Source organism: Ictalurus punctatus, chromosome 3, assembly GCF_001660625.3.
Source record: "Ictalurus punctatus breed USDA103 chromosome 3, Coco_2.0, whole genome shotgun sequence".
Taxonomy (NCBI): domain Eukaryota; kingdom Metazoa; phylum Chordata; class Actinopteri; order Siluriformes; family Ictaluridae; genus Ictalurus; species Ictalurus punctatus.
The window spans coordinates 35,676,325-35,691,892 of record NC_030418.2 but is presented as its reverse complement, the minus strand read 5'-3'; the positions used below and the strand labels follow the sequence as shown (position 1 = coordinate 35,691,892).

The following is a 15,568-nucleotide window of genomic DNA, read 5'->3' as shown; positions in this document are numbered from 1 at the left end:
CCGGCCACTGCGTCATCGCTGGTGTTCGCCTTCTTATTCTTCCTTGGTGTTTTACGGCTGTTGGCATCCAAATCGTTGCATTACTGCCACCTACTGTTTTCCTTTTACTTAGTCCTTGTTAATTCGATTCGTCCTTCCAGTTCAGTCCTAGTTAGGAAGTGAATCGAATATTTCCACATTCTGTTTTACTGTTAATATTATACTCTCTTATATCCATTCTCCTTAGCTGCTCCTTCATCTCTTCCCTTTGTTGTGAATATCTCTTGCATGACATAAAGATGTGTAACTGTCTCCTCCTCCTGACATTCATCGCATAAACCTGTGGGATGTTTTCCTGTTATATACATCCATCCATTTTCTACAGCGCTTATCCTACAGGGTTGCAGGGACCCTGGAGCCAATCCCTGGAGCCAAACCACTGCAGCACGGGAAGAACATGCAAACTCCACACACACAGGGCTGCGAGGGGAATCGAACCCCCAACCCTGGAAGTGTGAGGGTAAACGTGCTAACCTGTTCTTTCCTTTTCTTTCCCTTCTCTCTCTTACCATACCTACTTTATTTTGAAACACACATCTCCCTTTATTTTCATGATCCCACTGATGTTGCCATTTTTCCATATTAGATTCTCTTCCCTTCTGACTTCATTTTAACTTAATTTTGACGTCAACATATCCCTTTATTTGTTGACTCTTTTGCCAGTCTATCGTCTTTCTTATTACCCTGTATTCCCACCTGTGCTGGGACCCACATGAATGTAACACTTCTCACTAGTCTGCATATTCTTGAGTTTGTAAACAAAATTTCATACAATAATTCCTGACGATTTCGAGGTATTTCATACTTAATACTCATAAGGGCTGATACAGAGTCTCATATTAAAATGTTGTTATCCCTGGTCTGTTCAATCCATTCTAATGCTGTTAATATAGCATATAATTCAACTGTGTATACATTTAAGCTGTTCTTTTGTTGACTCCCATTTCATACCTAGTGACGCATACCGCAGATCCTGTGGCATCTGTCTGTAAATCCTTTCACAATGCTGTCTTTATACTTATAATGCTTGTATTTATAATATTCACTGCTTATATCTACACTTCTTCTACTTCCTTTAATATTTTAAAATGCTCTAGCTCAACCTTCAGGTTTTCCAGTAACCAAATTGGTTTATCCTTAATCATTTATACTTTAATGTTACACATTGCCTAAATTACTGTATAAATATTTAAAAAAAAAAAAAAAAAAAAAACTCATTTAAAACCTTAAATCTGAAGTATTTTACATCACATACATCATCAGATCACTGATCGACTGATCATTGAGTCATGGCTGGTGTTTTAGGTAATAATGATTAACAATTTATACTTTAATGTCACACATTGCCTAATTTAGCGTATAAAGCAGCCACGTCAAATGTTTAAGATTTAAAAACACTCATTTAAACTTTAAATATTGTTTTTTATTTCTTTTCTTTTTTTTTTTAATTTAACCCATAACGCTAATCTTCGTTCTCTGCTTTAGTGTATAATGGAACAATATACATTTATTTTACATATATTGACGTAGCATATAAAAAAATGTCATATAGGTACGGATTTTTATGACATATAAAATAAAACGTAGATAAGCGAGAATCCAGAATACTGTAGTGCAAAATCATTGTGTACTAACAGTAGCACTATTACGCGTTATTAAATAAAATAATAAAGTATTAGGAAAAGGGAACATATTGGTGGTATTACACAGTATTTGCTAATATACTGTATATCCATTGCTTAGTGAATAATCTGCTTTTTCGAATCTTAAACTAAGACCACTTTTGAGTCTTAAACTAAAATCTCCGTATTGTCGTTAAAACACAGATCAACTGTAATTTGTATTGAAACGGATTTATTTTGAACCCACACACGCGTATTAATTAATAACGGCTTGTCAAAGTTGCTATGTCGATCCTACAAGACGAAAGTGCTGACACTGATGCTTAGATTATGCAACGCAAGTATCAGCTGAGCCGACGGGGTTTCTTTTTTCTTCCGCACCCGTTTTGAAGAAAGCCCGCCTCCTGGATTACGATTGGTCAACAATTGAGTCATGGCGGAACTATCCAATAGAAGCCCTGCTTGTGAGCACGAATTACTCATTAATTATTGTGCCGGAGGCGGGGTTGGATGGAAGAGAGGTATGGAAAAAAATTCACGCGAACCGTAGAGAGAGGGGGGGGAACAAACCATGGAAGGCAACAGAGACGAAGCGGAAAAATGTATCAATATAGCGACGAAGGCCCTCGAAGCAGGAGACAAGGAAAAGGCCATAAAATTCCTGAACAAAGCGGAGAAATTATTCCCGACTGACAAAGCGAAAGGTAACGTGAAATAGAGGCTTGGTTGATCTTTACCGACGTTTGTTTAAGTGAGGAGCTGAACTGCGCTAAACGGAAGACGGCAGGTTTGGTCTGTGTCCCAATTGACACCTTGATCCCTATACAAGGGCACTACCTAGGGAATGTGGTTAATGCTTTTAAACGCAGGATCTAGTGCTCTAGATTGTTAACACGGAGTCGTTTGGGATTCAGCCGTAGAGTGGAGATACCTTTAATCATCACATCACACAAATGTGTGTAAAATATATGTGTGTATGTATTGTCAATTAATTTATTTATTTTTAAATAGGTGAGAAACGTTTATAAACGTAGACATGTCGAAAAATATTCTGGTTATCCTTCGCTGCGGTTGCGCTAGCTTAGCTATGTTAGCTCCATTAGCTCCGTTAGCAAGCTAAACTAGCAAGCCTGAAATGCTGACAAATGTATAGTTTAATATGAGAAGTCTTTTTTTTAAAAAACATTGCTAACAAACGGAAACGGAAATGAGAGTTAGCTAGTCAGCATTGTTGAGGATAATGCTAACATTAACACCTGGATATGATGGATTTAATTTCAATATAACAAACATGTAAATAGGATAAATAGCCCAATTTAATGATAAATAATGCTGGTAACATCGCGTAATGAATAAAAAAATAATATAAACTGAAAATGCTTATTTAAAAATCATAAAAAAATAAATAGAATAATAATGTGCTGATAACATAAACTAATACGTTATTAAAATAATAACAATATAAGTAATTATCTAAATAAATATTATTTTAACAATATAAAATATTGATCAGTTATTTTTGTCCAGCTTTTTCTGTTTAACCTCTTTGTCAAGATAAACATATCATTAAATTAAATAAATGTAATTTCTGTGATATTACATCATGATACGAAATTAGATCGTCGTTGTTGTTATTGTTATTTTTATTATTATTATTATTATTATTAAATCTTGCTGAGCAAAAGCTTTAAACTTGCTCGGCTGTAGGTTGTTTGTGTAATCGGTACGGTGATACGGAGGGAATGAACCAGTCCGTGGCGTGCAGTTACAGGAAAATCATCAACAGCAGGACGGTGTGATGTTCCCACACTCGCGCTGATTATTTTTCTGTAAACGCACGTTCCGGAGTGTTTTATTGCCCTTCCACTACTGCAACTTATTAACTCTTAACACTTTTATTTATTGACAGCACTTTTTATCGCAGCTATAAACAGTCGTTCCCTCACCAGCCCTGTCTTTAGTTCTCTGTCTAGATGTCAATAAAGAAAAAAGACAAAACAGTCGTGTTAGAGACACCACCAAGAAGCGTAAACTCCTCTGTCCTGAAGATGGCGGAAAATTTAAAGTGACTAACTTGATGATTTATCACGGAGTCGACATTATGTCACCTGTGCGCTCTGAACCCGTGCGCTCTGAACCCGTGCGCCCTGAACCCTGCTGTGAGTCGCTTCGGGTTCAGCGATCTCGACGATCCAAAAGAGAAACGTAAATGAGTAAATGTTTTCGCAGACTGAGTGGAAGTGCAGTGTAGATGTAGATTAATGTAAATGTATATGATGGTGATGGTGATGATAAGCCGACCTGACAGTCTGGAGTAAGTTTTACTGCTACTGATACACTTTAAAATCAACTTAAATAATAATAATAATAATAATACACCAAACTAGAGATTTCAACAGTCATGTTTTTAATATATATATTTGACAGAAATCCAGTATGAATATAGTGCGACTGTATAAAATCTGATGAACCTCATACGCTTTCACACACTCAAGTCACGACTGGAGCGATATTTATTTATTTATTTATTTATTTATTTATTTATTTATTTAGGTTAATGAAAGAATCTGAAAAGCAGTAAAACATCGTCCGGGGGTTGTGTAGGACTGAAAACATTGTTCATTGATCAGAAATACAGCAATGGAGACGTTAAACAAAACTATTACATCACAAAAATGACTGGAGAACAGGAAACGCGGTCAGAGCAGCCCCAAACGAACCTTATGAATTTCCGTGACCCCGAGCCGTGACTGCGCTACAATTGGTTAATCCCAGACGACTGTAACATCTGGAGACGTTACGATGTCAGTAACGTACGTAGGTGTAGCGTGAGTGACTGAAAACTAAAGGCATTGTTTCCCCTCACACTGATTTAGCAGTCTAGTGGAAGTTATTATTCACACACTCGCTGTTTCTATTCCTGAAGAGTTACAAGCGACGTTCAGTAGAACAGAGCGAAACATCCCTGTCCATCAGGTTTCCTGATCAAACTGTGAAATGTTCAGCACAGCGACGTTAGACACACCGACGAGCGCCGTGTCTCGCTTAAAACTTTACGCTGTCGTCGTGATTGCTGTCATGATTAGGGTTGTCAAAAGTACCGGTACTTCGGTACCAAGTCGGTACTAAAAAGAAAAAAGTTGGCGGTACCAGATTTTCTTTAGTACCGGGTCAACCCGGTACTGACGTGCTGCCTGACAGGTGGTCAGTCAGGAAATTTTCATGGGTGCACCATGCAGCAAGAAGAGCTCTGCCGGTTACCATGGCTGCGTCTGAAACCGCATCCTCACCTACTATACTATCTCGGACGCTCGTTTTCTGCTTTCGGCGCTGTTACCGCCAAGCGTGTAAAAGCCACGCCCCTAAAATTTACGTGCGGATAGATTAACCGTGCTCTCAGGAAGAGCGGCTGCTTACCCGCGGTGTTTATTCAAGCAGCTGAGTTTAAAGTGACGGAAGCGGGTGCATCATGAATGTTGTAGCAGTTTAATTGGAGTGCATCACTGCAAGAAAACATCCTCGCTTTTGCCTACTTAATGTTAGCATACGCGCGTTTAACGCTAATACCGTCAGGAGTCCTTATCGACCTTTTAATGCTTTAACTTTTATTGGGGTAAAATAAAATGGGAGTTTACTAATTTTACACATCCGAGGCTTTGTGACGAGCGATATGTCTGAAATGTATGTGTTGGAAAATAATAGATGTGTGGTTCGCACGGTTTGTCTTTAATATCAGCCAGACACACGTTTCTGCTCTTGCCTGGATAACTCTAGTAGCTTTAATAACGATATGCTTGAAGAATACAGAATGGGATTTAAAAAAAAAAAAAAAAAAACGTTTTATATTGATGTTTAACTTTGTTAATAATATAACGTGTTGTTTAATTAGCATGTTTTTGTGTTTTGCTTTGGTACCAAGTACCGTGGAATTTTACCGGTATTGGTACCGACTACTGAAATTTCGGCACTGTGACGACCCTGGTCATGATCCGCGTCTCAAATGGAAAACCGCGATCTATGAGGTCTTTGAAGCTCAAACACTGAGTGTAACAGGAAACCCGGGGAGTGTTGGCGCTGAATGACGCTCTGGAATAGTGCCGGAGTGTGAGGTTTGAGACGCTGCGCTGGTTTGATTAACGAAGGAAGATGATGGACGGGGAGATTTGTCCGGATCTGTGTCAGGAGAGTGAAAAGACTAAAACATCCCGCGCACTGTTCATTTAAACACCGCTTGTCTGAATGTGACTCGCGGAAATGTTTTTAACAATACGAACACACAGAATCGATGTTTGATATTTCTAATATTAATCTGTAAAATAAATTTAAAAAGGAGTTTCTCTCGTGACCCAATTTGTAAATCAAGTGACCCTACACGGGGTCGTGACCCCTAGACTGGGAATCCCTGGATTAGGTTATGATGTAAATAACTAGTTTGTCTCATCCGGTGTTTATTTTCTCTTTTTGTTCATCCAGATCTCCAGAACACGTGACGTTTCCACAGCACTACAGCTCTGAGCTTCAGCAGCAACCATTTTTACATTTATTTATTTATTTATTTCGTTCGTTCGTTTTATCGCTGGTTTCTTTTCTAATTTGACTTTTCGTTTTCCCCCTAAAATACTCGAGTAAATGAAAAGGGCAGGAGGGTGAGAAGAGAGAGATTTCAGCAGCAGGTTTGACCACAATCCTGTAATGGAGGATGAACAGACGGTGCTTTAGCTAATCTACACTCTCCACAGCGCTCTCTCTCTCTCTCTCTCTCTCTCTAACACACACGGAGCCGCGCACAGAGACACACACAGCCCGAGCAGCTCTGTTTATACCTCACATTCTGCTGTGTGATGCTGGTTAAGGAGGAAATGTCGTCATGAACTTCCTGCGTCGATTACCTCTCACCTGCTGTAGTGTAGACACTGTTTACAGCACCGAGCTGGAGATCTGAAGGGTTTCCAAACCTCATACAGTGGACTAAATGCACTCGAGTATGGTCTATAGGCATGTAGCCCTCAGGCTTTCACACCATACAACTTTAATTCCTAAAGCAACAAGTCAGTATTTGACAGTTCGACTGATTCTGATGTCGTACAGTGCCAATCAGTTTCTATCCATAACGATACGATACACTTCGTTTCGATTCATATTTGTCGATACCCTTAAATCTCCTACGATACAATTCAATTTGGATTCATAAGGTGGATATTAGATGATTCCCTGAATCTCATATGATACGATTCAGTTTTGATTCATAAGGCAGTGGTTTGATATTAGATGATTCCCTCAATCTCATGCAATACAGTTTTGTTTCATAAGGCAGTGATTCAAATGTGATTCATTTATGGCATTGGGCAGATGCCCTTATCCAGAGTGTCTTATATTTATCTCATTAATACAGCTGGGCGGTTGAGGGTCGAGGGCCTTGCTGAAGGGTCCAGCGGGTGCTGGGATTTGATCCGTAGTCTAACGTCTTAACCACTGAGCTACCACCGCCCCGATTTCTAAGGCAATGATTCGATATTTGATGATCTCACTGAATATGCTCCGATCCGGTCCTGTTAATTTCCTGGGATCGATATGTGACTGTTCAGAATCTGGGTTTGACTTACCGTTAATTCTTGAACGATGACGATGTAGAGAAGCACTGTTTTAAAAGTATTAGAGTTCTAGTCCCCTTGCTAGCCTGTTAAATAATTTGCACACCGGTTTAGAAGTCTGAGTTAGTTTTTACTCACCAGTTGTCTGTCCTGTTTCGGTAGCAATCGATATTTGATTGTTGCGTTGATTAATTTCATTCAGTGCCTTATAAATGGACCGCTCTGACCCCATGTGTTAGCAGGAGGGCATTAGTGATTTGTGGTCAAAAGGAAAAAAAATATTTAAATCTCGCATCTGCATTCCTGAATATGTATATAATGTTTATAATGCTTGCGTTTATATTAGATTTTACGATAAGTCTTTAAACCCGTAAACATTATTTTCACGAAGTATGCGAACGCGTGCGTATTTAATTATACAACGCCTCATTCACGTGAGTAAATGTGCCGACCTGCTGAGCGTCATCTATGTAAACACGCCAACCACGTCCCTTTGTTACTTTTCCGACATCTTCAGGTCAGAGGAGTTGAACCAGAGCAAATCTTGAGATTTGGACGAGGCGAAAGAGGAAATAAACGCTGGTGCGACGTACAAAGCGTATGATTATCTAATCATTTATTCCTTCCGTGATTAGGATGTTTTCAGCCCTATATGCCTGTCAGACAACATCATTTTTGCTTTTTCGTTCAGAAATTATGTGTAGCATGACACCAAACAGCAAACGAATCAGAAGAATCGATTTGACACTGATTCAAGAATCAATTCGACTCAAATTTAGAATAAGAGATGTGAAAATGCCCAGAAAAAGCACTTTTGTTTAGTTTTTTTTTGTAAGGAAATTGTTCGTTTGAGGCGCCAGGCTTCCTCCAAACAAATTCTAGCGATTTGAATAAAATATCATTAATGGAAAAGCCATGAGATCCGAAGAGTCACATCATCTGAACAGATTTGATCTTAAGACTGAACAGGAACACTTTCTCCTGATATTTTTTTCTCAGCTGTAATCCGTTTCCTCTTAACGCAGTGTTGTTGGAGGCGTTGTTGAAGAACGGCAGTTCGGCGGGTAATGGAGGAGCGTACCACAGGAAGTCCGCGAACGGCACTGAGTCGACGGCGACGCCTCCGCCACAACACAACAAGGAATCGGCAAACAGCGACCTGCCCAAGAACTTCAACAAGGAGCAAGTGGAAGGAGTGCAGAGGTCAGAGTTCACCCAATCAGTCCTGTGTGTGTGTGTGTGTGTGTGTGTGTGTGTGTGTGTGTGTGTGTGTGTGTGTGTTATCTCTGAATTTCAAGCCTTTTACAGTAGACATTAAGGTATATTCCACAGTCTGGGTTATTTATATATATTTCTACCATGATGCCCACAGTGACCTCGAATTTGAGCAGTAACTGTAGCTCGGAGGTGAGGAACGGCTAACTCGGTGAATAATTGCCTTCTCTCCACGCTGTAGCCGTGTCTCATGCTACGCTCGGATATAAATTATGGAAAGCTCTTGTGATGTAACGTTCACACTACACGACACGGGACACCTGATACACACAGGAGAAGAGAGAAACCAGGTGACTCGGGTGTGCTTGATTAAGAAGTAGGCATGCATGATGATGACGAACAATGGCCCCCCGAATATCAGTACGATCTACCATGACCCATCATCCGTGCCATCATTATTATTATTCTTTAAAAGCCCTGCCGAGTCCCCTTCACTATTTATATGCACTTTATAGGGTGTAACACTATTGCTTTACTTATATACCCTATGTAGTGCACTATAGTGACGGCACACGTTCGTTTGAGACGCTTAACTTTGTAGATCACGGCTTCCCAATGATTCATCCTGGAGTTTTGCTGTTACACCGTGTTGCATCACACACTCTTTGACCTGTGTGTGTGTGAGCTCGACGTCCCTGTGGAGATATTGAGCTATTGTGGTGAGAGCCGAGACTCGGATTCACGGGACCATGACTTCCCCTTGTTTCGCCTGACATGTTTTTACTAAGCATGGTGTGTGTGTGTGTGTGTGTGTGTGTGTGTGTGTGTGTGTGTGTGTGTGTGTGTGTGTGTGTGTGTGTGTGTTGTACCAACACACCATCATTTAGTCCATTTTATAAGCAAAAATAAAACAGCTTTGCAAAAGATTTATGCAGAAGTCTGAAAAAATAAAAAACGTAGTACTCCGCTTTATTCCTGCTGTTCGCTCGAGTGAATCGTTTATTAAAAACCTACAGGAATCAGACCAACACACACTTGACCAGTTTATTCCTCTCTCTAACACTAACACACTTAATCATCAGTGTATTAGTCACGGAGGAGGTGTTGGATTCGTTATAGGACCTGAACAGAACTCACACAATCGTATATAATTATAAACATGTTACTCAGATTTATTATTTTTATGCAAAAGGATAAACGTACGTTACAGCTTTAACGACTCTGTATGATGTGAGCAAATCTAAATCTAGGGTTATATTTTATTAAACCGGTCTGAGCGAGTCAGAAAAGTGAATCTGTAGCTTATCCATAATGAATCTCTAACAAATCTAATCTAAATAATCTGCAGTTTTTCTGTAATTTCTCTAAATAATCTAGGGACATAACTGTTAATGATTCTCTAGCATATGTTGATCGAATCTTTAATGACTCGGGACCAAATCAATGCCATATCTCTAATCAATCTCTGACAAAATTGTAATCTAACTAATATCTCATGACTCTGAGTCAAATCTCAAATGAATCCTTGATGAAGCTGTAACAAGTCCATCATAATTCTAACGAGTTTCTAACAAAAACCTAATCTGTAACGATTTCCTTGCAAACCTCCATCAAATCTCTAATGAATCTCTAACAAAACCTTATCGAATCTGTAACCTAATCTGTAACGATTCGGAAATGAGTCTCTAATGAATCTGCACCAAATCTCTAACAACTCCTTAACGACTCTCTAATTAAACTTTACTGAATCTCCAATGACTCTCTAATGAATCCTTACCTAATCTGTAACGATTCAATAATGAATGTGTATTGAACAAATCTGGAGCAAACCTCTAATCTATAATGAGTCTTTAATGAATCTGTAGCAAAACTGTATCGACTCTTTAATGAATCTTTACCTAATCTAAAATGAAACAGTAATGAATCGGATTCAAATCTCTTTTGAATCTTGTACCAATTTCTACCAAATCTTTATCAATTCTCTAAAGAATCTTTAACAAAACAATCTTCACCTAATCTATAACGATTCACTAATGAGTCTCTGAGGAATCTGTACCAAATCTCTAACAAATCCTTCACGAATCTCTAATAAATCTGTACTGAATCTCTAATGAATCTTCACCTAATCGGTAATGAGTCTCTAATGACTCTGTAACAAATCTAAATCAAATCTGTTTTAAATCGTTAACGAATCTCTATTAAAACTTTAATCTCCAGCAGATCTCTACCGGAATCTTTACCTAATCTATAATGAGTCAATAATGAATCTCTGTGTCTGTACTGAATCTATTAACGAATCTCTAAGGAATCTTTACCTAATCTGTAATGATTCAACAATGAATCTCTATTGAACAGATCTGCAGCAAACGTCTAATCTAAACCTCTCATCAGGTGGCCTATGTTGCGTTTGACTTGACTGGGAATTCTGTAGTCGGAGCTCGGAATTGTTTTTTTTTTCAGCCTTGGTGTGTTCGAGCTAGAAAGTTGTGGAAAACATGTACGCTCACTGAAGCCTTGTGTTTTGTTAACAAGACGTCAGCCAGGGACTGTTATCACTACGAGTTATCTTTTAATGTTCCTGAAGCATTTAAAACTGTCCGGTCAGTGGAACAAATCTAACCAAATCTGTCCCGGAATCCCAACTTTCCAAGTAGGAATTCCAAAATGAAGTGGAGATTTCTTTGTTTATATTCCAGACGTAGATTGGAAATTCCGAGCATTAGTATATCTGAATGGTTTGGTGAGTCAGGGGTGTTGGTTTAGCCGGTAATTAGCAGGCGTATTTACATTCTCAGGACCCCCTTCCCCGCCCTCCTCCCCTGGTGTGCGGTCTCTGAGAAACTCCTGTTCACGCAACATGCCGTGTATATTGCATCTGATCTCTCTAATTTACTCTCCGGAGGTTTTAATGTGGCGCGCTCTGTCCCTCATCAAAAAAAAAACATAAAAAGCAGACTCGGTTGCTGCTCGTTGTTATGGTAACGCTTGGACTAAACGAATCTTCAGTCGGGATGATTTCATATGGGTTGGTGAAAGTTTTTGCATGTAAACACAGCCAGGGTTTCTTCAAGTTTGTCTTGTTTATTTACCGTGTGTGTGTGTGTGTGTGTGCGCGTGCAGGATAAAGAGGTGTAAAGACTACTACGAGGTTCTGGGCGTCAGTAAGGACGCTAACGAGGAGGAGCTGAAGAAAGCCTACAGGAAGCTGGCGCTGAAGTTTCACCCGGATAAAAATCACGCTCCCGGAGCTACAGAGGCCTTTAAAAGTAATTCCTGGTCCTGATTCCCTCACAGTCACGTTCCCAAAACATTTCTTCCACGTGTGTGTGTGTGTGTGAATGTTTATAGTGTGTGTTTGAGACGTGGGCTTCTGTATGAATGTACACTTGGGACCAGAAGAGGCAGTGAAGGAAGGAAGGAAGAAGGGCAAAAAGGAAAGGGAGTAAGAATGGAGAAAAAGAAATGAAGAAAGGAAAGAGGAAGTGGAGAACGAAGAGCAGATGGATGAAAGGAGTTTATGAGGGAGGGAATAGATGGATAAGGGAAGGAATGAAGGGTAGATGGAAGAAAGGAAGAACTGTAGGAGGGCACTGATGTGCGTTTAGTACTCAAGCTACTGTAGGAATGAAGGGAGAGAAGGAATGATGAAAGCAGTGAAGGAAGGAATGAAGCAAGGTGCTGCTGTTATTGTTGTGTAAAAGTTTTTACCCCCTGCCTCGTTGTCGTGTAGAGATCGGGAACGCGTACGCGGTGCTGAGTAACGCGGAGAAGAGGAGGCAGTACGACGTGAGCGGAGGAGAAGAGCCCAGCAGCCCGGGACAGGGCGGACACGGGGGATTCGACTTCCACCGAGGCTTCGAGGCCGACATCACGCCCGAGGATCTCTTCAACATGTTCTTCGGAGGCGGTTTCCCCTCCTGTACGTCTCTCCTTTACTTCTTCCCAAAGACTAAAACTGTCTAAACTAAATCCACCTTAGCTGGAAGGAATAACACGGCTATCTATAAAATAATGATTCAAAAGTTCACACACACATCCCCGTATCAAGCAGAAATGTGTCCGTAGATCATGTTCACGCACCGCTTTCAGCCAATCAGAGCGCGCTGTTTAACACCCGCAGTAATGAAGCGCGCCTGGGATTAAGACAGATTATAGAAATAGTGCTTAATTTACATGATGGAAGATTCTGGAGTGCGAGAGGGAGGTGCTGATACAAAGCTTCACACACGAGGGGAAAGCCGGGTATTTAAAGAATAAGGACCGCGCTGACCTGGTTAACACGTTTCTGTCTTTTTTTTTCCGCTTCTTCTACACGTTTAATCAGAACACTGGTGTGATATTAATCCCAGTTTATTCAGATTATCATTTGATGTTTATAAACAGGACGTCAGTAATAAAATGGAAATATACTGTATGTATTATAAGCCCTGTGTGTGTGTGTGTGTGTGTGTGTGTGTGTGTGTGTGTGTGTGTGTGTGTGTGTGTGTGTGTCTCAGCGAGTACGTTTGCTAACAGCCGGGATCGATACACTCAGCAGACGGAGCACGTGAGGAGGGAGAGGGAAGAGAGAGGAGATGTACGTGGAGCTTTTGTTTATGTTCATCCATGTCGGTTTTTATTATTTAATTATTTAATCCATGTGAATGAATAAATGTTGTGATAAAAACATTTCGCTCAACACATCGTCGGCATGATGCTGAATTCATCAGATTTTCTCTCTCTCTCTCTCTCTCACACTTAGGGAGGCTTCTCCATGTTTATTCAGCTGATGCCGATCGTGGTGTTGATCCTGGTGTCTATTCTCAGTCAGCTGATGGTTTCCACTCCCCCATACAGCCTCTACTCCAGACCGTACGTCCGTTTGCTCTTCTTTTATTCCGTCTTTCTTTCCTTAAGACGCTGAATGACACACACACCGATCAGCCATACCATTAAAACCACCGACAGGTGACGTGGATAACGCTGATTATCTGGTTACAGCGGCACCTGCTGAGGGGTGGGATGTATTTATTAGGCAGCACGTGAACAGTCAGTTCCCGAAGTTAATGTGTTGGAAGCAGGAAAAATGGGCAAGCGTAAGGATCTGAACGCCTTTTTACCTACCTAAACATTATTGGAGACCAAGTTCACCCCTCCATGGTAGCGGTGTTCCCTAATGACAGCAGTCTGTTTCAGCAGGATGATGTTCCCTGAAACACTGCAAAAATGTTCAGGAACGCTTTGAGGAACATGACAGAGAGGTCAAGGTGTTGACTCGGCCTCCAAATTCCCCAGATCTCATTCCGATCCAGCGTCTGTGGGAGGTTCCGGACAAACGAGTCCGATCCACGGAGACCCCACATCACAACTTATAGGATTTAAAGGATCTCCTAGTAACGTCTCGGTGCCAGATACCACAGCACCCCTTCAGAGGTCTTGTGGAGTCCATGCCTCGACGGGTCCGAGCTGTTTTGGTGGCACAAGGAGAGGGGGACGTACATGCGGGAGGTTTTAATGTTATGGCTGATCGGCATAAATGACGTATTATAACCTGTGTATATACATTTACCAGTATCGGTGTATATTTATATGAAAGGAATAATACACTTGTGTGCTGCTATAGGGAGAATAATCAGTGCTGGAGTGGGCTGTTAACACCCTGAAGTTGATTTCCTTATAACAGCCCGTCCCCAAGTGTTCTCTAGTCATGGCACTTCATGAGCAGTTCAACACGGAGGAAAACGCCGAACTGCAGTCAGAGGATGCAAAAATGTAATCGTCCGTAATGTAATAAATAATATTTCGTATTGTGTGTGTGTGTGTGTGTGTGTGTGTGTGTGTAGATCGACAGGTCAGACATTAAAGAGACAGACGGAGAACCTGCACGTGGATTACTACGTCACCCGAGACTTCAAATCGGAGTTTAAGGGCTCGGCGCTGCAGAAGATTGAGAAGAACGTGGAGGACGATTACGTGTCTAACGTGCGCAACAACTGCTGGAAGGAACGACAGACGAGTACGTTTCCTCACACATCCACGATTACACTGTTTTGGTGTCCATCGTGAATGAGCTGTTGCTGTAGAAACGCTAACGTATTAAATATGATCCTGCACTACTGTCAGAGCTGCTGTTTATAGAAAACGAATGAACACTTTCTGACCAATCACAGTCCAGAATTCAACAGCACTGATCAGTTGTTTATGACTTGGCTTATAAACTTCTCTCCTGCTGTGTGTGTGTGTGTGTGTGTGTGTGTGTGTGTGTGTGTGTGTCTCACAGAAACAGACCTGCTGTACGCCGCTAAAGTGTACAGAGACGAGCGTCTGCGCAGGAAGGCCGAGCTCATGACCATGGACAACTGTAAAGAGCTGGACAGACTAAATGAGCTCTTTCGCGGTGGATGAGCCTCGCTCTGCACGGACTCTTGGCACATAGATATCACAGAATATATATGTATATGTCACAGATGTAAATGTTTTTTAAGGAAAGAAATCAGGACGTTAGGAGAGAAAAAGTACTAAAATATTAAAGTCTAATGTACTGTGAGAGCTCTTTTACTTTGAAACTGTTTATCATCATCATCATAACTCTTCACTGCACATGGCTGATTTTCCTGACGCCATTTTACCTCCGAAGAATTTGAACACTGAAGGATGACGGACCGAATCCCTAACATTCCTCCTGTCTGCTGCCTCTTCCTTCACGCTCCTGACCTCACGTTAGATCTTCTGAAGCTCATCAGGGAGGCGTAGCTCATCTCCCACAATCCTTAGCAGCAAGCAGCAGCTATACTGTGTTGTAAACTTGAAGAAAACACTTTTAGCTCCTTCTCTAGTCCACGCCGAAGCTCCACGATCATGAACGGTACCGACAGGAAGCGGTTTGAGCTGAGAGTCTCCCCCTGAAGTCACGGTTCTGCTGGATGGACCCCTGAGCCATTTTAATCCACGTCGTCGTTGTACATTTTATTTCTGAACGTTTGAAGCTATTTAAGTGGAAATTCTTCCTCATTGCTCGACTAATCATTTGAATAAAGTTTAAATTATTACTGACTGACTGGATAGTGATGAGTACTCACTGTCTCTGAAGCTGAATTTCTGTAGTGCGTTCACACCAATCAG

At 40.9% G+C, this 15,568-nt stretch overlaps 1 protein-coding gene across 1 annotated transcript; it reads left to right on the top strand.

Moving 5' to 3' along the window:
- Positions 1–2,170: 2,170 nt before the first annotated feature.
- On the top strand, positions 2,171–15,503 carry dnajb14 (DnaJ heat shock protein family (Hsp40) member B14). Its single transcript, XM_017464942.3, has 8 exons — positions 2,171–2,365; positions 8,278–8,455; positions 11,588–11,733; positions 12,198–12,386; positions 12,964–13,043; positions 13,209–13,318; positions 14,290–14,462; positions 14,727–15,503. The coding sequence occupies exons 1-8, from the start codon at positions 2,233–2,235 to the stop codon at positions 14,849–14,851; spliced, it is 1,134 nt and encodes a 377-aa protein (XP_017320431.1). The 5' UTR covers positions 2,171–2,232; the 3' UTR covers positions 14,852–15,503.
- Positions 15,504–15,568: the final 65 nt, after the last annotated feature.